Source organism: Ixodes scapularis, unplaced genomic scaffold, assembly GCF_016920785.2.
Source record: "Ixodes scapularis isolate PalLabHiFi unplaced genomic scaffold, ASM1692078v2 PGA_scaffold0__279_contigs__length_252992795, whole genome shotgun sequence".
NCBI lineage: Eukaryota > Metazoa > Arthropoda > Arachnida > Ixodida > Ixodidae > Ixodes > Ixodes scapularis.
Window position 1 is genome coordinate 30,338,748 of NW_024609835.1, and position 27,185 is coordinate 30,365,932.

At 44.7% G+C, this 27,185-nt stretch overlaps 1 protein-coding gene across 2 annotated transcripts in view; it reads right to left on the reverse strand.

Moving 5' to 3' along the window:
• The window catches only part of LOC8035533 (kin of IRRE-like protein 1), a 522,359-nt gene that overhangs the window by 31,023 nt on the left and 464,151 nt on the right, over positions 1-27,185 (reverse strand). For both annotated transcript variants that reach the window (XM_029974488.4, XM_040504440.2), the window contains exons 7-9: positions 10,846-11,036; positions 3,947-4,082; positions 1,877-1,990 (exon numbers count right to left, since the gene is read on the reverse strand). In XM_029974488.4, coding sequence (XP_029830348.3) covers positions 1,877-1,990; positions 3,947-4,082; positions 10,846-11,036 — 441 coding nt within the window. The remainder of the gene's footprint in view (positions 1-1,876; positions 1,991-3,946; positions 4,083-10,845; positions 11,037-27,185) is intronic.

Consider the following 27,185-nt stretch of genomic DNA (forward strand, 5'->3'; position numbering starts at 1 on the left):
CAACGAATGTGCAAAGACTATAGAAGATACTCCCTTTTTTTCTTCCTTAGGAGGGGAGAGGGAGGGGTGCGGGTGGGTGCATATATGGTAATCCGTTAAGGAAACATCCTTTTTTTTCCCTCCCAGAATCGCTGGGATAGAAGAACATTCCTTCCCGCCTCTCCTCAGACCATTTCCGCTCCTTCAGCCGATCCATCCACGGCGCGGTCTCGGGCCCACAGCGACGGCGGGAAGAGAAGAAATCGGCTTCTTGCGAAAGTGATTTGAGCGCGAAACGTGCAACGACTGCTCCGCGCCGTCGTTTCGGAGATTTGTCCGCGAGATTTCCGCGAACAAAATGGACTTAAAATGGGTCTGCGAGTCATTTTCGTCTCCGAAGAGTCCGAGTTTTAAAAATTCCCATTTATCCCGATCACGTACAGTACGGGTAGTATACCTTAAAGAAAAACAAAAACTGGGCGGTTTTTGCTAGGGAGCCTTGAGAGCAGTCGGCTGTGAGAGATATGTGCGGAATAGACGGGGTGCAGAAGCAGGCAAACCTACGGGCTGCGTGGAACGTTTCAGCAACGTCCGAAAAAAATCCAAGTGTCGCTGAAGGGATTACCAGAGGAGCACACGACATCGATGCGGACTTACGCGGACAAGGCTACGTAATACGTGAAAGGCACTTGCTGCCGCTGTCTAAACAGCTCTATCGACACTACTCTGATGTCCCGATGGTAAACAATGAATTGATCGTTTTAATGTTCGGACAACGACGAGTCATCCTGTCATGAAATAAGGCAATTGTTATTCCCGCTGTCCAGCGGCAATTTGACTAGCGCAGCAAAGCAGCTCTACTGGGGGTCTTGACGTGCATGGCGCGCGCCTTGCTGAATGCGCACAGGAATGTACAGTCTCCGGCAATATGAAAGACCCACTGGGAGCGCGTGGCCGAGGCGGTGGCTGGCGGGGGCGCTCCGAGCGCTCCGGGCAATTTCATTCTGCTTCGAGGAAAGGACGCTCACTCAGGCTCAGCTAAAGCGAAACGCGCTTATCAGATTGGGCTGAGTCCCGAGTGAGCGTCCTCCCCTCGAAGCAGAATGGAATTGCCCGGAGCGCTCGCAGCGCCCCCGCCAGCCACCGCCTCGGCCACGCGCTCCCAGTGGGTCTTTCATATTGCCGGAGACTGTACGCTTCTAAAGCTTCTCTTTATAACAAAACCGGCCGGATGGAGTCTCGAACTCGTGACCACACAAGTGGAGATCATGTCGCTTGAAACATGCGCGACACTCTTCTTTTTACATTATAGGTCCCACAATATCCACGCAGGCGTTCAAGCGGTCGAACCGCTTTTTTGTAGTATCAGTATCTGCAAGAAAGTAGTTATAATACTGCTCCCGTGGGTCTGCGGAAATCTTAACATGCAAAATGGAGCCATGGCTTAAAAAAAAAGAAATTAAGAAGTGGAAAAATTTCTATCTTTTAGAATGAGGATTTTGTCATTAATTGCTGCATTAAAGTCCGAAAATATCACGACATTAAAACAATTATGTGAACGGCCGCTGAACAATAAAAACACCAAATACTTTATGAATTACTCATGAAGTAACTTGCTGAAAGTTGAAACGCCCACTGAAACAAGCTTGTGTTCAGCAAGTTGCTTGCTTTGAGCAAGTAACTTGCTGAAAGCGGCAGTCAACGTTTCTCTCACAAGCTTAGGTACTTCAGGCTTATGTACCTTACTATAGGTTTACTCGCTTTGATTAGAGGAGTTTCTTTTACAATTTATTCTTACAAGCTTTCACTATCTTTATGCTTCGTTCGGTCATCACTCAAATGTCACGTGTTCCATATCCCCTACACACCCGAAGTAGCAAGTGAAATGCCAACTTACGCTTGAAGCACATCTTCTCTGACCGAACAAGGTACACGAAAATCGTTAGGAAGACGATGATGAAGAGGATGCCACCGACGGTGATGCCGATCACGAGCGTCATAGACAGCGGCTCTGAAAAAAAAAACAAAAAAAAACAAACAGACAAGCATTCGGTTAAGCATACGCAATTACATCACCAACCATCATGTTAATCAATCATGAAGTTCTTCATGTGGCAGCTTTAAAGGACCATGAAACAATGAATCCTTATGGTGATGCGTTCTTCATCGTTTTTAACGAATAATGACGCCATCTCATATGCCACGAAGTGATAACACGACACCCGAGGGACTACAGTGTAAAAGTACCGAAAAGTGGAAGCGGCCGTCTGCTACAGGTGTTTGTTTTCTTACTCTGCTAGTTCTGGAGAGTATGGTTCTCTTTGTATTCAATCCCCGGCAAGCACGACTCAGTGAACTGCTCTTCGCCAAAATAGTTATTTTCTCGTTTGTATACGGTTCGTTCCGTCATGGGGTGGGTTAAGGGGCAAAGATGTCAACCTTATAAATGCAGAGCTCAAAATCGCTAACATACGAGGATGAAGGATGAGTTTCTGCAATATACTAATTAGCGTATCTCACTTTTTTGCCGCTCTTAAATATACTTTAAAAAAAAACAGCGAGTATATAAAAACACAAACTTTACACCTGTTCGTTGCATTACGAATGCGAAGTTCTATTAAAGACAAATAATAATTAAGCTTAATATATATTGTAATTCATAATTTAATCGAAAACTGTGAACCATGCGCAGAAGCTAAAAACAGCGTTTAAAATTGCCGTACTGTCATACATTATTCGTGTGATTGTGACCCAAATTAAGTAACGAAAATTATTACTAGCGAGCAATTTCAATAGTATCACATAACAATTACTGGGCGTCAAGTTCAACGGCGTGCTATCTCACCATGCGAAAATACGAGTACGGGGGCAGTATTCAGAATGTAAGAACAAAAATCACAATTTAAAAGTGTAGCTTGTTTACTTAGAGTCTATCCCAGTCTGCAGACCCATAACTGGACTTTGGCATTCCTAATGTTGTTAAGTATGAACTGTTCTAAAGAAAACATTCTCCGCATGCATTAACGACTTTACGTTTCCAACTATAGTGACGTGCCGGTGATAAAGTATGCAACTTCCGATTTTGAACTCGTCTCTTTTAAACAATGCTTTATAAGCCAATATTATTTTGACAAAGGAGAGCGCCCAGCAGATGTTATTAAACGTCTAACAATGTGGGAACATGCTTTTCTTTCTGCACTACCACGCGGAGAGCTACATTTTTTTTTTTTTTTATACCCAGAATTAAGCTGCTATCATAAACACCTCTAGAAAAAACGTACTTCAGGTTTTTGTCGTTGGAGGACCTCCATCCCTTGTATCTAGATGATTCTCAATTGGGATGCTCCGCAAATAAAAAAAAAAATAAAAAAGCTGCGCGACATAAATTTCTAAAAATTATTATAGGGCTCGTTGTCACTTAAACAAAGCGCCCCCTTCGTCTATTATTTTTGCAAGCGAAAAGCTAGGCGATCAATCCCAGATCGCAGTTGTGTGAACTCGTCATATTTTCACAGTAAACGCGATTCGAGCTTGTGTGCACGATACTTCATGTGCAAAGAAAAGGAACGCTTTTCCTTCGACGAGGAGGAGTTTGACGCAGGTCGTGCGAAATTCCTGCGTGGGTAAGCAGCGTTTTAAAGATCCTTATGCGTTCATTACGTACTCTGAACAGCGTAAGTTCCGCTCTTGTTGTTGTTTAGAAAATGAGTGCAATCATTCTATTCTGGCTAATGCCCGGTTCGGGTATTCCCGATGCGTAATATCTCTGACGAATTTGTATCGTTTTTTTAACTTCAACCAAGCCGGTCAGGCATGCAGAAAAACTAAAACAGGTCCGCTGCACCCTTGCCGCGACGGTCTCTGAGATTTCTTTGCTCCATAATCTCCAAGTGACGAAAACGTGAACAAAAAGTGCAAGTAATCCAAAAACCGAAAACCGTCTGCAATCGGGCAGAAAAGAGCGCACCTTTAACTTCTAAGGCCACAGAGTAGGAAGCTTTTCCTTTGCCGTTGTCTACGAAGAGAGTAAACTTCCTGAAGTCGTCGCTTTCCACCCTCTGGATCACCAATCGCGACTCGTAGCAGTCCTCGAGTTCTTCATCCTGCGGAGAAAGTGAAAAAAAAAAAATATATATATATATATATATATATATTTATACTCTTAAAAAAATTGTGACGTGTTGGAAGGGACAAAAAGAGTGTAAATAAGCACAAACGAAATTTGGCGGAAACATGCGAAGTGAATTGTTTGAATTGGCGGAGTAACATGCACAAGTTCGTGCTGGAAATACGCTTAAGTAAAAGGCTCAAGCTGGGAATACGCTTAAGTAAAAGGCTGACTATAAAGGCTAGCTAAATTGAAACAAAAAAGACACACAAAAAAGAACCACTTGTAGATATCAGACGTGTGTCGTTTGTGACACGGAATCTCTGGCAGTTATCAAACACAAGGGACTACGTGTATTTTTGTCAGGTTTACCACGACTATTGGAATGACCAACTTCTACCACAAATAAAAGGCCCGTGGCTCTGCACATCGTATTTCACAAATAACGACAGCCAACATACTACATCAGAAAGCGCACTTTTTGAAGTAGAACATATGTCTTCCTCCAATATATTTTCATAATTCTGGACACTCTGCATGGTCAAGTAGCGACCACAAACACGCATAACAGTGCATATTCTGCGGGAAGAACAAGATGTATTTTAGTTAATTCCGCCGCGACACACCGCAATCTTGTTTTTAAAATCTGCATTGCCGCGACAGTGTGAACAACAAAGAATTGGGCTCCTGATAAGAAGCGACAAATGAGCATTTCATTTTAGCCTTTGCTCTGCCGCTGCTTGGCGCTAACATCAGAACTTATCTCCCGAGTTTGCTCCTTCTCCCACTTTCACTGCTGTAACCCTTGCCTCTCCATCAGGCTTTTACAGTGTAGATGATAGCGCGCACCGATGGCGTATGACAATTGACATTAAAACTACGGGGATATACTAAACTGAAGAAAGTAAAACAAATGACAACAACAGCAAGGTATTATTCCATTTGCCATTGACAATCGTACGCTCTCTTGAAAAAAATTAATAATGAAAACACTTTAGGCGCATGCCAGATGGGCCATTCCAACTAAAACAAAAATGAATGTGCAGGCGACCTGATGATAATTAATCATAAAACAGGTGAGGCTGTAGTGTAAAACAATTACGAAATTTTCAAGTCGAAAAACAAGAAAACCGTAGAAAACGTTCTCCTTTGTACTCTTGTCATTTCCTTCGACTTGAAATTTTTTTAACGCTTCCTCCTCACAGTCTGAGGTGTTATTATCATGTCTCCCAACTGACAGCTACACTGCATGGAGTAATGCTGATTAAAAAATGAATGTCTACGCAAATGCCAGCAGAGGTAGAAAGAAGATAAAAAAAAGAGGCGAACTTCGACTGACTGCAATTTATAAGCAACCAAGTCTGATACAGAAATGCGATGATACTTTACGGAAATCGAAACGTCGTGGCGAATTTAATAACGTTGTGAGCCTTGAGTATAAAGGATGCTTTTGCGTTTTTTGTTTGTTGTTGGGAACTCAATAGGCATACGACTCATCCGTCATTCACCGCTGCAAGCAGACAGAGGTGTGAACCTTGCAAATCACGCCAATGACCTGCCAGCGTCGCGACAGTTGACTACGCTCCTTGAAAGGAAGCTGAAAACCTCTTTCCTTAAAAAAAAAGCGACTCATATGTGAATTCTGGCGTATTTTTATCCCGTGAATCTGAATATCACGTTCGTTTTCCGCGAATGTGTAACTGAACGCGAGAAAACACCAAAAATCTCCGACCAGTCGTGACGTCATACCAGGATCGTCGCCAAGAGCATACAATTGCAAGCTTGCCAAGTATATTTTCTCCCTACGTGACCTTTTCTTAAAATATTAAGAGTGCGCGTGCATAGCTTTAAAGGGCACTGAAGGTGCACGAGAGCGCAGAATCCGAAAAGTCATAATACGACGTCATGTTCTGGGAAGGATGGCTTTCAGCGCTACTTGGAAAATTAATTTCTGCAGCTTGCGTGCACCAAATTGAAAACAAAAGAAACAAAAAAAATCTTGATATTTGTGATCCTGGAGGCCAAATGAAGACGATTTCGGTATTGTTCCTCAAACACAGAACCGCTTCAGCTTCCCTTTAAAGACCAAAGGACGAGCGCCGTCACGTGATACAGAGTCGATCATTGATTGGTTCAGGGAGTCCGCGTACATAAACACATCTGCAATGCTTGCGGGGCCGCGAATACGGCGCAGCGGTGTTGCCTAAATCGAAGAAGTACAACCATCCAAAAGGAGAAAAAAATACGCCATGCCACAAGTTGCAAAAAAAAAAAAAAATCAAAAACATGCGGTACCTCGGGAGATTTCTGCGGGGACCACTCGATACCCCTGAATATTTGAAAGTAAAACAACTGTACGCTATTGTGAAGAAGCCTAAGAGTTTTCCGACGAAGCCCACACGGGTGAGGGCGAATGTGCCCTCCGACTGATTTCCTATGCAGGGGCCATCCGGCGTATAGATCACCTCGAACGGGATGCCTCTCATTAAAAGAGAAAAATAATAATGGGAAGCCTAGCGTGTTTACAGCACTAGGACAAGCTTTCGCGACATCGCGAAACGGCCGTACAATCAATTCCGCTATCGATTCTCTCGTGCCTTTCTATTACGATAGGTTGCCTGAGGAAACTGGTTTCCTCGATGCCGTACTCGCATTGTGCGCCTGAACAGACGTACTGTTCTATTTTCGGTAACAAATTGTAATCTCCTCCGTTTTTTTTTTTTCGGATCAAATATTTTTTATTTGTTTGGTAGAACAGCATAGCTGCGTGTGCATAAGAATTAAATACCGAAGAAATCGCGTAAACGCTAGATATTGTTTTAGAAGTATGTTCATCTCGAGAATGCGACACACACTAGCATGAAAAACAAATCTCCGGAGCTTTCCATTTTTATTCCACAACTAAAAAGCTGTCATCAAAACTGCGGAATGTCGGAGTGTGCTCATTCTCGACAGGCATTTTTAGGCGGTAAGGTTTGGTGTCTGTCCATGCTTTAACACAGAAGAAAAAAATAAAAACAATAAATATGAAAAAGTGACGATATTTTGCTTCTGAAAGCAGTGTCACACGCTGTGAAGTGTGTTTTAACTTGGCTCCAGATACGAAAGTGTTTCTTGAGGAAGACGCTATAAAGGTGGCAACCACGACTTATATACGTATAACTGTTTGACGAAGAATTTCGGAATAACGCTGGAAATTCCTCGATTGTCGACAACACTTGCGAGTAGAGCGATTACGGACATTTTGCTCCAAACAGAACAACCCGTGGGGTTTACTAGAACTTCCACGGACGCACAGTGGCAGTTCATGCACAACCCTGGGGGGGGGGGGGGGGGGGGGGGAGAGAGAGAGTGAGCCGGGGGTGGGGGTTGTGGATGAAGCAATTTTTTACTTTCCCGTCAACCTCAAGGTTTTAATAGAATGAAGTCATAAAATAAAAACGCCAACCACAAACACACACACAAAAAACACGTTTGTTGGATTGTATGTGAGAAAGATGGCCGAATCCAACCCGAAACCAGCCAATCATGGCGTCACACGCGTTCATGTGACGTCGCGATTGACCGACATCTGGTCGAATTCGGCCATCCTTACGACTCCTCGTAGGACTCGTCTGACGGGTTGTCGTGCACGCGTCCGAATATTTTCCAATATTTTACACTATTTTTCCTATATTACACTATTTTTCCATATCTTCACCGGAAAGGCCAGAGAAGCCCAATTCTCTCTGATCCGAGAAATAACGTACTAATAAAATATACCGCAGAAAAAAAAAACGATATTATCGAATTCTTTGGATACAATCTGGTGTCTCCAAATTATGAATAAAATGCACATTTTCATCGGCTTTGAAGGAAGTGTGTTATCCTAAATGCGTTTTCAGATAGAATATTCGCAGAGAATTTGAATTAACCAAGCGGAAATCTTTCTTTCTGCTCAATCAAACAAGCGTGTAAACAACAGATCTTAATAAAAAAAATAAAAGAAAAATGTTCGACGTATAATTTATTTGATAGGAAAATTTTCAGCGTGGAGAATAAAAAAGAAAAGTCCTTTACGAATTCAGAGAAAGTAACTGTATTCGAGAAATTTCCGACTTGACTTTTCCTTCGGACGAACAAAATAAAACATACTCGTATCACGTGCCTAAGAATCAACAAGTTCAAAATTGCCGCCGAGAAAAAACAGCAATTTTTTGGCAGCCAGTGATGCATCCTCCGAAAAAGCCGACATCCAAGTACACAAACCAGAAAATTTAACTCAACAAATAAACTGTGAATAACTAAACAAAATGAAGCGACCCGAGACATTTCGAGGGGAAGGTTTTGGATAATTTTTGAATCTTAAATACGCCCGACAAGCCTAAGCCCCGCACAACGCCCGAAAGCTACAGCAGAAACAGAAGCCGAAACTGGAAATTTCCGAGTTGACAGTAGCAACAGCAGCTAAATCTGCTGACGAACGCCGGGATGAATAATTCATCAGCGGACGGAAGGCGGAAGCGGGGAAAGGCGCCGAGGGTAAAATTAAAACGGGGCATGTCAATCTTGTCGCTAACGTCAGTCCTTTTTGGGGTGAACTCGGCCCGCTTCGAGAATCAACCCTGCACTACGTTCTCTTGCTTTTCCGTTCGGAGCCAATAGTAGAGAACGAGCGAGTAAACAATTTACACGAGTTACCATAATCCATAAAACATTACGTTTGGGAACTACAACGTTGTGTTTTGGTTCGTTCACCTCAGCGAGTGTTCCTGTTTTGAACAATGCAAAGAGCACGCTTTATGTGTTTACAGAGGGTTCGCGGGAGAACCAAAGAGTAGTTTGTTTTCTTGTTAGGTGCTGTCTCGCTTTAAAGTTGGTCAAGGGTAGATGGTTTGCTGAACGTGCCGTGAGATTGAAAGACAGAGTTAGTGAAAAAAGGAAACCAATGTTTTGCTCTGGCTTGCCTTTGTGTCCGGAATGTGAAGCTCCTAGCAAAAGCGCTGAAATAGCGCTATATCTCGTACTTCGTTTGGACCTAAACCTACACCATTTTTAACTCCAAAACTTATCGGAGCAACTGGAAAAATTAATATAGAAGGATGTTTAAGAATGGCAGAAAATGATTCGCGAAAGAGAGACAGAATATTTTGCGGGGACCTTGATGGTCATACTCAGGCAACCCCTTTGTCAGCACTGGGTTAGCATCCAAATCGGCGAATTTTTGTTCTGGAAAGACAGGCAGCGAGTTCAAAGTTTGTTGTTTTCCAAACACTGCGATGAACCATGCTTTACGTTTATACGATCAATGCTTGATTATGCATGCATTGTCTGGGACCCCACTTCAAACCAGCTAATAAATAAAACAGAAATAATTCAAAACCGGAGCGCTCCATTTGTTTTAAATAACTACCAATCCCGTCAAAGTGTTTCTAAAATGGAAGACGAGCTAAACTGGTCATTGTTAGCTACCCGACGAAAAAGCCTCAGGTCGTCTACACTTTTTTTCATGACCAGACCATCATTCAAAAGAACAAATACTTAACGTATTCGTGCTATGTGTCCCAGAGATTAGACCATCCTTTTAAAGTGGAAACTGTGTCATCCTGCCAATCATCATTTTTTGTTCGTATAGGTAGATATTGGAATTCGTTGCCATCCTCGTCAATTCCTGTGACGTATTCGCCAAGTGAATTTTATACCCGGTTATGTAAACCCTCTCCCTGCTATAATGCCCTAACGGGCGCAGCAGGACGCAATGTAAATACAATAAATAAATAGTGACGCCAATAGCAAGATGAGGGTCTTGAAGCTGTTGTCGTAAAATGGGTGATTACATTTGGTAGCTCTATAACAAATCAAGCGTGCTATATATGAAATATTTCTTTTAAAGATTATAAGATTACCAATGGGCAACCACGTCAAAGTAACAGCAGTGTTCTAACTTTAGACAGCGGCTTCGGCGAAGATGATCGAGAGCGAGAGCTGCAACAGGATTTTGTAACCAATTGTCGTATGCGGCGGAGACGATCGGGAGCCAGGAAAGAGTTGAAAGCGGTCGTTGCGACAAGACGGTCGACCTTCCGTATGGACCGAGTGTGCGCAGTTGTAATAGAGGTGTTGGTTTGTTAAACGAATCGTACACCCCACAGCTTCAAGACGAAACCATTCCAACACAAAAAGTAGAAGGCCCGTGCACTCGCCCTCGCTCATCAAGATGACGCCTGCTCACTTTAATCGACGTTGTAGCGATGCGACGCACTGAATCGGTCAGAGCGTCCATGGAATGAGGGCGTGATCCTTGCGTTCAATTAGTGCTCCCGTGCACGGCAAAACTGCGCTGGCGCTTGTTTTCTGGTGAATGGCAAGTGCGTGGCTGGCATGGATTTTGCCTAATTTAGGCGCTGTCACAGTGGGCATTAAAAGGACACAAAGACCTTTGTTAAGGGCGTACTAGATAGGCACATGTCCATGTCTTTTGATGGATCTGAGTAGTGGTAAGTGTTTTCGAAGTCTAAAAAACACAAATTTACGGCTAGCGTGTGCCGCTGCCATATATAAAACACGTGATCAAAATGAACCTTTAGAATAGGGGTCTTTACGAGAACGTTCGCAGTGCAACACACGAAAATCCTCGGGTGACCCAAACCGTGGGGGCTTCCTATTCTAAAAATCTATACTTCCTCATGCAATGACCCTCTACCGCGCCAAGAAGATGGAACGAACAAATGAAAAGAAGCGTCAATTTCATCAATGCTGGAAATATACGTTCTGCTCACCGCGAGGAGGGGCTCAGCGACGAAGCGTCCCAGGGAGTTCCCCGTCTTGAGCTTGTAGGAGCCCCACCCCCAGATGGCCTCGATGGGCTTGGGGTCCGAGCAGAAGACCACCGTGATGGTGGCGTCCTCCTCCTTGTTGGCCGTCACCACGTCACGCGTCTTGCTGCTCTCCGTCAGCACCTCGGGAGGACCTGCGAGAGACAACACGCGAGCACTCGCGGTGAATCAGCGGAACCAGAGTCGCCGGATGCTTTAGGACTCGAAAGCAGAGTAAACTATACGATAGCGGTAGTGATAGGAACATTGACAATTTGCTGAAGAGCTTTGTGTGGACGCGATGCATGCAAAACTAAACTGCGATGCCAGCTTCCACGACGGCCCTCCATGGAACACGACCCTGGTAGGGATGCTGAAAGCTCGTAGGTCGCTTTTGTAGCTTCGGTTACGCTCCCACTCAAATGAAAACGGAGTCTAAGCTCATTTTCACTATAGCCAGCTGGAAACAGCCAGGCGGCGCCAGTAGAGTGGGAGCCCACGGTTATACTCGGCCTCGGTGTAACTGGGCAAAGGGTTAACGCTACGCCCTACAGTGCGTGCCGACGGCTCCTATACGCGCTGCGCGTACGATTGCAACGTACGCCTATGGGAGTATGACGCTACGAAAAGCCTTCTTCGCAGTGAAAGCGCACTCCGGCGATACGTAGTCAGGTGCGTCACTCGGTTGGTCCCATTTGCCCGCCGTGGCCTTAGCTTTCGCCGTACTGTCGTGTTATACGCCCACGGATTCCTGGCTTACCCAGCATTCCTTGCTTCAGACACTAGGCTAAGCGACGCCACCAAAGTAATAGCTCACGTTTGAACAATGCAGCCGCCACTTCCAGGCATACCCAACGTTTCTTGCATCAGTCGCTAGAGAGCGACAAACCAAACTGCGTTGCAGGTTGCCGACAGATAATTGCAAACAAAAGGCATATGGTAAGCCTGTCTAAGCTACCATCACGCACATGCTGCTCGTGCTACACGCTATGAAAGCTGGTTCACACAGCACCGTTTTCTTACGTTCCGTTATGTTACGGGAGCTGACGTCTGCTTACATTTAGAATCGCCCGGAAATTTGTGCTTCGTATGAAGCGTGGAAAAGAATTCAAGAGGTAGCTTTGCAAGCGATATTTGAAGCATTACTGCCTAGGCGACTCATAACGTAACGTAAGAAAACTAAAAAAAACGGTACTATGTGAATGGGCCTTTAGTGTGATCGAAGCAGGAGCTACTATATATTAAAGGTGACGCATTGAACTGTCAATTTACGCGTGCGTGCACGACCAGGGAAACAACCGTCCAAGGAACAATCTTGCGCTTCTAGTTTCGGCATAACTCGCATTTACGTAAAAAAACGTAATAAGGGCATTTAGCAAACCGTTACCGTGCTCCGCGTATCACTGCCTTTGAAGCATGCTTTGAAGCGTGCGCCCGGGTGATACCGTGATACCGCGCGCTTAAAAGCACGCTTCAAAGGCTCTGGTAGTGCGGTACACGGAACTAGGCAGCGGTTTGCTAAAAGTCCCTATTAGCCCGCGGAACGTCTTTCTATTGCTTTCAGTGAGCTTTAGCATCCCGAAAGTCTGAAAAAAGTACGCACTTTAAGATGGTCCGGGATGATTCAGGAATACGAGGGGGAATCAATCAGTTTTGTCTCCTAGGCTGTAATTTCAATATTCAGCGATGTAATCGAAAGATTCGAAGGAAAGTTTGGAATCTCCTTTTTCCCAAGAGAACATCACTTTCCACTATAGTCCCCATCGGCGCCGATGCACTTCCGATACCAGTGCACTACTCTCCGCATGCCGTCGAAGATGATTAAGGGCGGCTGTTGACGGCACCAGCGGCGCGATGCATGGGTAACCTCGTTCTAGGGTGCAAGCCGTGCACCCTAAGATGTTACTTCATCTTGGAAAACAGCCAAAAGTCTGATGGCGCGAGGTCTGGGCTGTAAGGTGATTGAGGCAAGACATTTTGGAACTGCAGCCGCTCCTGCGCTGCGGGGGTGTCGTCAACAGCCGTCCGCAATCATCTACGACGGCATGCGGACGGTTGTGTACCGGTATCGGAGTCCATCGCCGCCAGTATAGACTATATCGAAAAGTTATGTGCTTCTGAGAAAGAGGAGATTCGACAATCTATTTTAAATGTAACGTCTTTCAATATCATAACCGAATAAAAAGAAAGTCTAGGAGGCAAAACCTAAGGATCATTATGGCTAACTTCAACGGCGAGCCATAAAGGCCCAAATTATTTTGCTCTAGAAACTTGCGCAAGACTCAAGGCACAACTCTGGACGTAACGCAGTAAATATCAAAACCATGAACGGACGCCCTCTGGTGTCGTTTGACATCACGCACAGAAATTTTCAACGGGCCAAATGCGACGTGGTTGTTTCTCCCTAACGAGTCTTTAATGGCACCACGAGACGACTGCGACCGAAGAAAAGCATTGGTCATATCTGCTTATACGCTTTCTTTTTGTTTTTCTCTAACGAGCTCGTGTGCCGACAAAAATGAACCAGTTTAAAGGGAGTGCACGATTAATTTGTTTGAATCGGAAATGGCCGCCGCGGCGTTGTAGGCTCGAGCTGAGTACAAATGGAATGATGTATTCTAGTTGCGCTGTCGCTGCCCAAAGAATTAATGTCTGTTGCAGAAGACCGCCAACGAAAATGGGTCATGCCGATCGATTCTCGCAAAATTGTGTGCTCTCATCAACCATGCAATGACCCAGCAACAAAAAAAAAAAAAGCACGGTTAAGAAAAAAGAAAACTTTTCGGCGTTTGATTTTTTCTAACAACGCTGAATCGCTCATTTTCGGCATCTTATAAGGGTAAAGTTGAACGGCACTTTTAAGCATCCGCATTCCCGATCGCTTCGGTGTGAATGCAGCTTTAGGTTATCATTCCTGTCACACTCTGACAAAATTAATTCTGTTCAGGGAGCGCATAAGCAAACCATATTCCGTACAGCACCTGGCCACGCCCCCTTGTCACCTGACATGACGACACTTCCGCCAAGGCAATTTGTCATGTCACGTGACCTGACGTCACTTCCGCTCCAAAACGAAACCCGTTGTTTTTGTTGGTTTGCGAATTGTCACGTGACATGACGTCGCTCGTGCCGCTGTGGTAAGGTAAACATGGCGCCCGCCGCCGCCTGAAACACAAAGCCTACGCCGTAAGCCTAAGCGTTCGTGACGACAGAGCATATTTCCGTATCGAAAAAGGCAAGCGTTCATGCATGACATGGTTCACATCCGCCGCGTCGCCGACGAACCTGCTCAGCAAGAATAAAGTCTACACCAGCGGCGACATCGAGAGAAGGCTAGACTTCGGAAACCAGCGGTAGGCGTTGGCAGTATCCTTGCTTCGCTCTTATCAAGCGACGCGTTGAGAACGCTAAGCGTTCTCAACGCGTTTCAAGCGTTTCAAGCGTTTCTGGCTACAGCCGCGACTGCATCGATAATCGACGGCGTAGGCTTCGTGTTTCAGGCGGCGGCGGGCGCCATGTTTACCTTGCCACAGCGGCGCGAGTGACGTCATGTCACGTGACAATTCGCAAACCAATAAAACAACGGATTTTGTTTTGGAGCGGAAGTGACATCAGGTCACGTGACATGACAAATTTCCCTGGCGGAAGTGACGTCATCTCACGTGACAAGGGGGCGTGGTCAGGTGCTGTACGGGATATGGCTTGCTTATACGCGTTCAGGGAACATACGTAATATGCATTTTCGGCGTTAAAAAAATCCACAAAACATACAGCTAACTGTTATGCAAGGCGTTTCACTCTTTTCTGTGGACAAAGTATCAATGATGTCTTACCAAACATTTTGGGCAATATCGTTGTCGATCAAGGAGTGAACACATATCCTTCGCTTTTAGAGCGCAGCTCTTAGGGGCCCGTTCCCGGCTTGAGCGGCGTCGCCGTCGGCGTCGCCGTTGGCGTCGCCGTCGGCGTCGGCGTAACCAAGGTCATCCCAAGGTCACGTGACCCCCAAGGTCACGTGACCCCTCCCAAGGTCATCTCAAGGTCACGTGACCCCCTGAAGGTCACGTGACCCCTCGAGGTCACGTGACCCCTCCCAAGGTCACCTCAAGGTCACGTGACCCCAAGATGACCCCACGTGACCCTTTGAAGGTCACGTGACCCCCAAGTCACGTGACCCCTCTGAGGTCACGTGACCCCCGAGGTCACGTGGTCGCCTCCCCAAGGTCACGTGACCCCTTCCAAGGTCATCTCAAGGTCACGTGACCCCACGTGACCCCTCTGAGGTCACGTGACCCCTCTGAGGTCACGTGACCCCTCCAGGTCACGTGACCCCCAAGGTCACGTGGGGGTCACCTTTGGGGTCACGTGGCCTTGAGGTCACCCCCAGGTCACGCCTCCCCGAGGTCACGTGACCCCCTCCCCGAAGTCACGTGACACCCCCTCCCCGGAGCATATTAAAGAATGAGGGGAAGAGGAGGAGAAGGGGGAGGGGTCTACCCTCCCCTCAGTACCCTTCACTCCTCCTCCTCAAGAGCTGCGCTCCAATTCGGCGTTACAGGGATTTGTAAACGGCTTTTTTTTAATCAACGTTAAGATATATTTGCGCACAATCTTTATCAAGAAATGCACAGAGATAAATGTGTGAACCAACCTCTAACGCCACATATACCAATGCTGGTGTGAATTTCGTTAGTGTTTCAACTTTACAAATGTAATATAAGGAATAACATATTCCTTAAGCATATATATCTTTACATACCTTCCCCATAGAGACATAAGTTATGAATACAGCAACCCTTTCTCGAAGCATATGTCTAAACCTACTGCTTCGTCATGCAAGATTCCGATGAAACTAACCGCTAAACTTGGTAGTCATATTTATACCGAATTACTGCCAGTATATTCTTGCCAAGTTTCTGTCAAACTGGTACCTGTCCCGGAGCTCGACGCCCTAAGAGTTTCACCTACAGAGGCTGCCTACAAAAATCTTGACCCGTGTGCAGGCCCTGACATGTACCGTAGTTTCCGGACTATAGCTCGTGGACAATACATGTTTAAAGGTTGAAAATTAACCCGGTGCGGACTATCTACAAGTGCGGCCTATACAAGGTTTTGTATTTTTCTAGATCGCTCACTTTGACAAGACGCGAAGGATTTTATGACTAACAGAGTTTATTATTAGTGATTTATGCATCATACAAGCTTCTTTGCGTGCTAATACAGCATGCATTTGTCAAGGTGTGCTGCGTATGATCATTTTTTTACGTTCAGATTAGGCACTAAGTGCGGACTATGCGCCACGTGCCGACTATGCACCGGGTGCGGATTATCTAAGCAAATACTTTTACTTTTGACCCAAAATTCGCCCCTGCGGGCTATAGTCCGGTAAATATGGCACGTATTTAAAGCCCGCAAACACCTCATAATGAACTTCCTAGTGAGGTACGTGCCATCTTGCGGCTTTTTAGTGAAGTATTCCAAAGATCCTTCGAGAGAGGCGTCCGACCGCAACGGATTTGTCAACATGACATGTATACAGACTACGGCGAAGAATACGAAATTCGTCGAGGATACTGAATGCATGGACGCATAAACAAGGCTGTAGTCGATACGGTCAGATTGTATACATTTACCTAAGAAGGAAAGTTATGCAATACAAAGAAAGTGAAACTCCTCATGCGGTAGTATATGAGAAGCGCTGTGTTCCTACTCATCAAACTTTCTGGCTCCGGTGAAATCTCGATTTAGTCTGAAAAAAAAAAGCAAAAACGTCTCTGCCTCTACTTCTGGCGTTATCACAGTCGCCACAAGACTTGAAATCACTGCAGATGTAAAATAGCTGAGAACAGCTGCAATCTAGAATTTATGCCTGCTGTTCCACCTGGCAAGGTGCGGAACCAAGAGGTCGGTTTGGTTGAGCGACAGATGCGCCTATGGTAGCAGCACTCGGCTAAACCTATCACGATATGGGTGTTTGCTAAAACACCGAAGACCAAAACCTAAACTCGACCAACGACAACTGAAAAGGCTCTAAGCTCCTTTTGAATTCAATATAAACTGCAACGAAGACTTCAAGCGCCATCTTTGGTTTTGATCGCGCCTGGGCTGCACGAACACTAATGCACCGGGAGTTTACCGGGTTTACTTGGTAGCTTTCGTTTAAGCCTAATTTAGCTAAGGTGAAATGGGCAGTGGTCGCTTCGGCCGTGCGTTTAATCGAGATTAAAACGCCACGCAGTGCGAAAGGAACGGCGAGCTAATCGAGGTTTAAAGCATGCCGCACTTCCCTGATTATTCGACGGAAACAACGAACGACGAAAGGAGACAACGCCGCAGCGGCAGCGAGGACACGATGCTCGGCGACCCGATACGGGAGAGAGACCGAAACTCTCGGGGACAGTGTCCGTCGCGTAATTAGTATTAAGGGAGGTAAATTAGAGTTTCTCATAGGCTCCGGCGTGCAGAAATCAGAAGATGATAATGATCAGTGCCGGTTTCACCAACGAGGTAACACAAACCGGTGGCAACTTGTCGGGCAAAAATTAAAAAAAAAAAAAGAAAAAAAAGGAAAATGTAGTTTAGCGTTTGCTTTTCTATACCGTAATCAGCGAAGCTTCAAAATTACGGAGAGCTAAACTAAATTTATAAATATAAAACGCACTCCAATTCGGTTAAATGGAAGCCCATTCCCAAGAAACACGAGCAAAAAAGAAAAACATTTTTTTTTTTGCGATGGCTGCAAAGTAATGAATATTGTGCAAAAAGAAAATAACCTTTGACAATATGTAGGAATTGCGTCAATTCTTTGTAACCCTAAAGAAAGAAATCTAAATTTTTATTTATGGATGACACAATTATTAAACATTTTGTGGAAGCTACGGACTTCCGCGAGAGCTTGGAAATTCTTTTAACCATACATTTGTTAGCATTATACAGGTTCAAGAAAAGAAATCAATAAAGAAAATACGACTACGGGAGAGGTTATAACTAATTGGAATTCAGCATAGTTACCACAGATGTCGGAGCGGAACATAAAGGAAATTATCTCCAATATGTCTTTGGCGAAACCAGCAGGATATGATCTGATATGAGTGCGAGATCTTTATTGCAATTTCGACACATTAAAAGGTGTGTTACCTAGTGTTCTCAATTACATATTTGAAAGAAGGAAACTCCCAGACAGTATAAAATTGCCTATAATTACGGCAGAGCACAAAAAATTTATCTAAAAAAGAACTTAAACATTATCGACCAATATTCATAATTCAGACCATCGCACATATCACGGAAAAGTATTTACTGAAACATTTAAACTAATTTTGTGACAGATATATTCTAATACACTAATTGCAAAATGAATTTCACAAAAAAAAAACACGACTTTGCTAATGGGAAATTTTTCAGATATCTCCTATTCGTCTTTAGATAATAATCGAATTGCTCTAGCACGCTTTTTCGACCTATCCTGATTATTTGATACCATATATCATTCAATTATGTTAGAGAAGATAGTATATAAATTGATTGCAGGAGGCGTTTTATAGAGTTCTAGAAACCTACTTTATAACCAGATACCGAGTGGTGAAGATTAACGGTCAAACAAGTGATCCAATTCAAATGAAGTTTTGTAAACCAGAAGGATCCACCTAAGGTCCTTTACTGTTTAACATTTACATTAATGAAATAGCTCACATGAAACTAAAATAAAAACTATTTATATACGCAGACGAACAACACAATATGACATCCCCTATTTTTCGAGATGTTATAGCTGAAATAATGAGCTGGTTCGCTAATAACTAGATTTCTGTCAATTATAATAACACTAGACTGATGTGCTTTCAAAATCCTCATAAACAGGTTATATTAGATGTCCCGCTATTTTTTCATGCTCGACATTGTGGCCCGTATAACCGAAGGAGATTGGAGAATGTTCAAGCAGCATTTTATTTTGGGCTAAATTTTTACGAAAATGTTTCTTGGGGTAATTACGTTGATCCTGTTATGCAAAAACTTCGTGTTGTTTCAGGTTATATCAATAGACCTAAAAGTGGTTGCGACATCAATTTGATGCGCAAGGTATAGCAAGTGTTAGAAGTGTCTGTTATACGATATGAAATTACTATATATGGAACATGTCACAAGTATAAACAACAATTGATAGAAATATTTATAGATGTATCAATAACATAGTATGGGGATCAAAATATGAAATAAAAAAAAATATTAAGAAAATGATTGAGGCCGGAATATCGTAATTTGAAAATATTTTTAAACTTGTTTTTAAGCGGTTGCTATTTTCCAAGAATTTGATAGGAGTACCCAGCAGACTATAATATCCTCAAAACACACAAAAACCTATGCTATTCCAAAAATATACACTAAGTAAAAACAAAGGCAACGCCAGTATTACCATTATGTACGCCTGCGCACTCACTGTTTTTTTATTCTTTTGCCAGTATTATGTTCTTACTCTATTTAATAGTATACCCACAGCCCTTCTTAACCTATGGTCTAAAAAGTAGAAGGGAAAAAAGACAAGAAAACGGTGTTTTTCCCAACAGATCGAACAAGAGGATCGATGAGTTGAACAATGAAACTTTGTGCATACATCTGCATTTTTATTGATTGCCGCTAGTTATTGTATTTATGGTGATCTTTGTCACTACATATTGAAATGTGCTTAACAGAATTATATGGCTGAAAAGGTTCAAGACGAGCTAAGTTTCTACTCTTCCATTTGATTGTAGTGTTTTCCTGTTTTATTATTGTAGAGCCAAAACTTTTTAACGGAACCTTTAGTCATTTTTTGTTTATGTCTACAAATTGAGGACAGTAAATTCACAAGTTTTCTACGCTTAAAGGCGCCATGAATACGTTATTGACTGTTTTTTTTTTTTCTGGAAATAAACTTTATCGTTTATTCTTTTTCCTTTATAACATACTGTTGCCACTATATCATGAGGCCGTTATTTTTGTAGCGGCATGTGCAAGGGTAATTAGTGCTATAGCAGTTTGCAGATCCGAACTGGGCTTAAAGCGTTATAAAATAATTGATCTCTACATTTCGCCCTTAACCACCATACCCTCAAATTGTACATATGGTATGATATTGCAAGTCAAAGTAATTACTTACGAATATTTGCGTTGCTGTAATTGGTTACAATCTAGGTAAGGAAATACTTGTACTACCTAATGACAATTACAACAAAAGTTAACTATACCTCTAGTATACTTTTGCAGTAATTTGTAGCTTAGGCAAGTTAATAAAGAAACTACTAGAAAAGACACATCTTGCTTATAATTGGCTCCCTCGGGGGTTTCGGATCTCTAAAACGAAGCCTTCATTTATATTCATCAATACTCCACTTTTGAGAACCGAAACCTGTGGGAGGAAAATGGATCAAGATTGAAGAAAGAATGAACACGTAGAACAAACATAGCGCAGCCATAAAATATGTGGTTGTGTTGTTTTTGTCCTACATGTTCATTCTTTCCTCAATCTTGACCCGCAGCAACACGCTCTTCGTCCATTAGTAAAATGTATCTTACCCGCTCCAGATAAATTGGAGAGGAAAATTTTACTTGCTACAAGACTAGCTGACCAGAAAAACCTGATTAGTTGGTACATTTGTACTATGAAAATGCGAAAGGAAAACACCTGCTTTCATAAAAAACTAGAATGTAAAAAAAAAATGTCTCGACGGACAGACATGAAGTTTGCCCCCTCCCACTTTCATTTAAAGTGAAACGATGTTTTTTTTTTAATAAATGTAAAATAAAATGCAGGAAACGAAAGCCAAGAGTGAATTATTTTCTTCCCAATCTTCTCTGTTTTCGTTAAACCTTATGTCCCACAGCATAATGTTTTTTGGTATTGTGATGTCCAGCGCGGCGCCACTCGCGCATAAAGGACGAAGATCGGCATTGCCCTGTGCGCGCGATCCCTGAGCGCGCACTCTGGAACTGCGAGCTACCGATGGCGCAAGCTAGGCACTGAGGCTCTTCTGGGTCATATTAAACTCATAAGTATTCGGGCTGTAGTTGTCATCACCACCCGGACACGACACTGGCGACGAGTAATCAAGGACCTACGACGCCTGGAACCTCAGACCTCGAGCCATGTCTAAGTCAGGCAAAATGGAAGCCTTCTCAGGCAAGTCATGGGCATCCTGGATTGAGCGCCTCGGATTCTACTTCGTGGCGAATAACATCAGCGCCGTGGACAGGAAGCGAGCTGTCCTACTTACGCTGTGCGGTCCAGAAACATATGACATCGTACGAGCGTTGGTAGCACCCAGAGGACCCGGGGATGTCGAGTTCGAAGAACTCGTGACGATCCTCGGCGCGCACTTCGATCCAAAACCTTCGGAGCTCTATAGCCGGTACAACTTCCAGAGGCGAGACCAACTACCGGACGAGTCCATAAACAGCTACGTTGCGGCACTCAAAATGCTGGCTGGAGACTGCCATTTCGGCATCTTAGCTTCCGCAACTACGCTTGTGGCATCGACAACGGCACGGCAACCGGCGTCGCAGCAACCGGCGTCACAAGCAGCACCCGATGCAGTGGCTACGGCTGCACAACCGGCAACTCCACAATGGGACACTAAACTGCCACTGGACGTGATGCTGCGCGACAGGTTTGTCTGCGGCATCCGTGACGAACTTCTGCAACAACGTCTGTTCGCAGAAAAGAACTTAACGTTCGCAAGCGCCTTAGACATCGCCGTCCGTGCTGAGAGTGCCTCGAAACAACAACAGAGTATAAAAAACAAGGAGGATCTCCAGGTCAACAAGACAACGGATGCATGCAACAAGTCCGCTTCATACAAGGGACGTCCGTGTTATCGTTGCACAGGTCAACACGACCCACAGGCCTGCCGATTCAAGACTACCGAGTGTCACTACTGCAAAAAGGAAGGACACATTGAAAAGGCATGCATTGCAAAGAAAAAACAACAAGGTAAAACAGGCTACAAGAAAGCTAACTACAACGTTGAAGCAGCGACTGAAGTGGTGAGCCAGCCAGCGTGTTCTTCTAGATGTACATGTCATGAGCTGAACCAGCTGACCACGCGAAGGTGCTTCCCGAAATTTTATGTTTCCCTTCGGATTGAAGGTAAACCACTTCAGTTCGAGGTCGATTCTGGAGCCGCTTGTTCGTTGATAAGCGAAGACACATTTCGCTCAACCTGGCCCAAGAACCCACCAAAGCTCACGAAGAACGACTTGGAGCTCTACACTTGGAGTGGCGAAGGCCTGAAACTTCTGGGATCGCTTCAAGTTCGAGTACGCTTCAAGTCCAAGGATTACCTACTGCCGCTTCTGGTAATGAAAGGGGCCGGCTGCAGCCTTTTGGGTAGAGATTGGTTCGACGCGCTCAACATCCGAGTTCAAGGAATCAATCAGATGCAGCAGCAGACCACGCCACCGGAGGTGGAGGCAGTGCTACAACGACATTCCAAGGTATTCCAAGACGACATCTCTGGATACACGGGACCTCCAGTGCACTTGGAGCTGGAGGAAGGAGCCCCGCCAAAGTTTTGCAAGGCTCGCCCTGTTCCTCTCGCGCTACGATCAGCGGTGACAGACGAGCTTCAACAGCTGCAGAACCAAGGGATAATTGAGCCAGTTCAACACTCTGAGTGGGCTACGCCGCTTGTACTCGTTCGCAAGAAGAGCGGAGCTATCCGACTCTGTGGCGACTACAGGAGTACGGTAAACGCCGCATCGAAAAAGGCCAGTTATCCGCTACCAACAACAGGAGAAGTGCTCTCGAACCTCAGAGGCGGAACTACTTTCTCCACGATAGACTTGTGCCAAGCATACCAGCAACTAAAGGTAACTGAAGAGACGGCAGCTGTACTTACAATCAATACGATGAAAGGATTGTACCGAGTGACACGACTTCCGTTCGGAATTTCAGCAGCACCAGCGATCTTCCAGCGAATGATGGAAACAACACTCGCCGGCATAGACGGAATAAGTGTCTATTTAGATGACATCATCATCAGTGGAGCGAGCAAGAAAGAACATGCTGAGCGTTTGGAACAAGTACTGTCCAGATTAGACAGCACCGGTCTGAGACTAAAAAAAGGAAAATGCAAGTTTTCAGTCAGCGAAGCTACCTTCCTGGGACACAAAATTGATGCTTCAGGGGTTCACACAACCGGTGACAAAGTGCAAGCGATTCTAGACGCTCCAGAGCCAACCGGGAAACCTGAGCTGCAAGCCTTTCTGGGGTTGTTGGCATTTTATGACCGCTTCCTCAAGAACAGAGCTACAGTCGCAACAGACCTGTACAAGCTTCTCCAGAAAAATGTTCCTTGGCTCTGGAAGGACAGTCACAAGGAAGCGTTCCGAAAGCTCAAGCAACTAGTCAAGGAATCCACGGTCCTTGCCCACTATGACGAAAACAAGCCCCTGCTTCTTTCCTGCGACGCGTCCCCTTACGGCGTAGGAGCAGTGCTTGCTCAGAGAGACGCCTTGGGACGTGAGGCTCCGATTGCTTTTGCGTCGAGGACGCTAGGAGCAGCAGAGAAAAACTATTCCCAGCTGGATAAAGAAGGGTTGGCCATTGTCTATGCAGTATGTCACTTCCATGAATACATCGCTGGACGACAGGTAACCATCTACACGGACCACCAACCACTTCTGGGAATACTTGGAGGCTCGAAAACAATACCTCAAGTGCTATCCCCGCGTATGACACGATGGTGCATCAAACTAGGTGCATACGACTACGAGTTGAAGTACAGACGGGGACGATTACATCAAAACGCAGACGCTCTGAGCAGGCTACCGCTACCTGCTTGTGTCGACGAGCCCTGCCAACCTGGAGATGTACTGATGTTGGCCGGCTCGCCTATTCCTCAACTTTGCCCAGAACGCATTGCAGCGCTCACAGCGCAAGACAAAACTTTGGCACTCGTCTACAAGGCCATACATCACGGAAATCTGGGAGAGTTGAGCAAGGACGAGTGCGGGCTGTACAAAATTATCGCCACTGAACTGTCGACACTTAACGGTTGCTTGACGCGAGGCACGAGGGTAGTCATTCCCAGTGCAGCCAGAGCTCACGTCCTCGAGCTACTCCACGCAGGTCATCGAGGCATGGTGGCCATGAAGGCAGCTGCACGAGGTTACGTTTGGTGGCCTGGTGTAGACAGAGACATCGAAGCCAAGGCAAGAACGTGCAGCAATTGCCAACAGCATCAACGGGCACCGCCCAAAGCACCTTCTCCGGAATGGCAACGACCGACGACGCCATGGGATACATTACATATCGACTTCGCCGGACCCGTTGAAGGCAAGATGTTGCTGATAATAGTTGACGCCTTCAGCAAATGGCTGGAAGTTCGTCAAATGAACACCATCACTTCCAGCTCACTCATCCAGGAACTCCGTAATGTATTCGCAACATTCGGAGTACCACGCAAGATCGTCAGCGACAACGGTACGTCACTGGTATCAGCCGAAACCGAACAGTTCTTTAAGAATAACGGTATTCGACACGTCACGAGTGCACCGTACCATCCGGCGACCAACGGACAAGCTGAAAGGATGGTTTACGAGACCAAACAAGCGGTGTCGAAGGATAAGACGGGGTGCTTATCGTGCCGAATCGCTCGGTTTCTTTTTAAGCAACACACCACCATCAGTTGCGCGACGAGACAGACTCCAGCCATGCTGATGTTGGGTCGCGAGTTGTCAACGGCGATCACTCGCCTCCAACCGCAAGCAAGGGGAAGAGATGAGGATACACCAGGAACAACCAAGTCTCCCAGAAATCTTTTTGTTAACCGAGAGGTGTTCGTTAAGAACTTTACAGGCAAACCGTCGTGGATCCAAGGAACAATCATAAGAAGACTTGGATCTCGTTCCTGGATCATCAGAACAGACCAAGGCACAGTACGACGACACGAAGATCACATAAGGAACCCAGTAACAGACCACCCGAGACATTTTGTCACAGAAGCATCTTCGACAGCGAAGACCAGTAATGGCCCACAAGGTTTACCAGCGCAGTGGACCATTCCGACGACTGGGGAACCGTCACCAGCAGAACAGCAATGTGCCCCAGAGGCTCAAGCAGAAGTGCAGCCCAATGCCGACTTGGTTCCATCAAACAGTTCCGCTAGACCTCAACGTCAAAGGCGACCTCCTCAAAGATATGGCGACGGCATCTAGAGGGGGAAGGAGTGTGATGTCCAGCGCGGCGCCACTCGCGCATAAAGGACGAAGATCGGCATTGCCCTGTGCGCGCGATCCTTGAGCGCGCACTCTGGAACTGCGAGCTACCGATGGCGCAAGCTAGGCACTGAGGCTCTTCTGGGTCATATTAAACTCATAAGTATTCGGGCTGTAGTTGTCATCACCACCCGGACACGACACTAAAAATTAAAAATAAAAATTAGTTAGAGGGTTTCCACCTTTGATTTCCACAAAACAAATGTACTACAGCGGTCAACATAAGCTGAAACAGCTCTCCATGCTTCTATGGTTTACTTGTCAGTCTTCATGAAAGATTTACGGAAACACGAGTAGGAAGGCAAAGCCTGGGTCACTATATTCGAACCCTTTCACAATTTGTGAGATAACAGAGCTTGTCGAAACTGTAGATATACGAAGAGTCCAGATTGAGTGCTTCAGCTCATATTGTTCGGTGGCGTAATTCCTAACCACCTTGCAATGCACATAACATAGCATTGGTAAGTCACAACGCTATTTTATGTGAAACGATGTGTGTGGTTCATATGAAGTAGTGGGACACACCCCACAGAATGCGGTAGCCTAGGAACGCTGACAGGCTCTAGAAAAGACTTCTCGAACTCTTCGCAGTCAGCTAATGCCAGAAACCAGATTCAATTTAGCACTTTCAAGAGCTCTCTCTCTGTCGTGGCGGGCGATAAGACAAAGGGGGGGGGGGGGGGGGGGGAGGGTTCGAGATCGCAATCCGTCCGAAACACCTGCCCGCAAAATTGCAGGGTAGAACGGAATGAACAATGCACTGGGAGACACGAACGAAGGGAGATTGGGAAAGTGAGCGGAAATGAGCCACGACAGCGGCGACTACATTTCCGACTATTACAGCAATTTTGGTGGGCATAACAGCTGTGCGTCTTTAGAAATCGGATGTTTCAATCGAGGCGAGATCCGTTAACAGAATTTTAAAAGAAAGTTTATATGGCTGGAATTTTTAGATTTATATATCTTTGCGACTTTTAAAAAAACTTTTCAATTTAGGTAAAACTCCAATACGTGTTAAATATTCCAATCGTATTGTTGTTATTTTTAATTAAAGAAAAAAATTTGTAAAGATTTTTATTCCTGCTGTATTAAAGGACCGCAAAACATCATAGCTTTCAAGAAAGATAGTAAGAGGGGGAGAAAGATAAGGAGAAAAAGTGCAAGGATCCGCCCACTCAAATCAAACAAGACTGCTCAATGCCCAACGCGCCGAAACGCATTAAACATAAATATAAGCTTGTTTTCTGTTTTTTGCTGGCGTCAGCATTTAAAAAAAAAAAAAACAATGCAATTTTTTTTTTCATTTTAGCCGTGAAATTAAACAATGTTGTTTTAGTCTTCGGAGTAAGTGGCTAAGGGACGCAATTCCTATATGGTAATTCAAAAGCTGTCAACAGAAAAAATAACGTTCATATAGCTGTTTTTTTATATCCATATTTCTTTGCGCCTTTGAGAAAAACTTTTCAAAATGAGTAAAATTCCATTACGCGTTCAATGTTCCAATCGTAACTTTTTTTTATTATTATTAAAAAGAAAGGTAGGTGCAAGAATTTTATTTTTGTTGTATTAAAGGATCGCAAAACATAATAGCCTTCAACAAAAATAGTAAAAAGAGGGAGAAAAGTACGACAGGATGCGCCCACCGAAAACAAACAAGCCTATGCTCAATGGAAAATGCGGCACGACGCATTAAACATCGGCATTTTTTTTTTTTGAGATAAAGCCTTCCCCCCTCCCCCCCCCCCGCCTTTCTCAAAAAAAAAAAAAAAATGGGCAGCTGAGGGAGGCTTTTCTATTTTGCCATGGAATAAAAAAAATGCTGTCTTAGTCTTCATGGTAAGTGACTAAGGGACGCCATTCCTCCCTGGTAATTCAAATGCTGTTAACAGAATAAAAACAAAAACCGCTCATATGGCTGGGATTTTAGATCCATATATATATTAAATTAAAAAAAAAAACTTTTCAATTTAGGTAACGTTCTATTACGTGTTAAATCTTCCAATCATGTTTCTTTCACTCTTTTATGAAAGAAGCAGGTAGGTGTAAAGGCT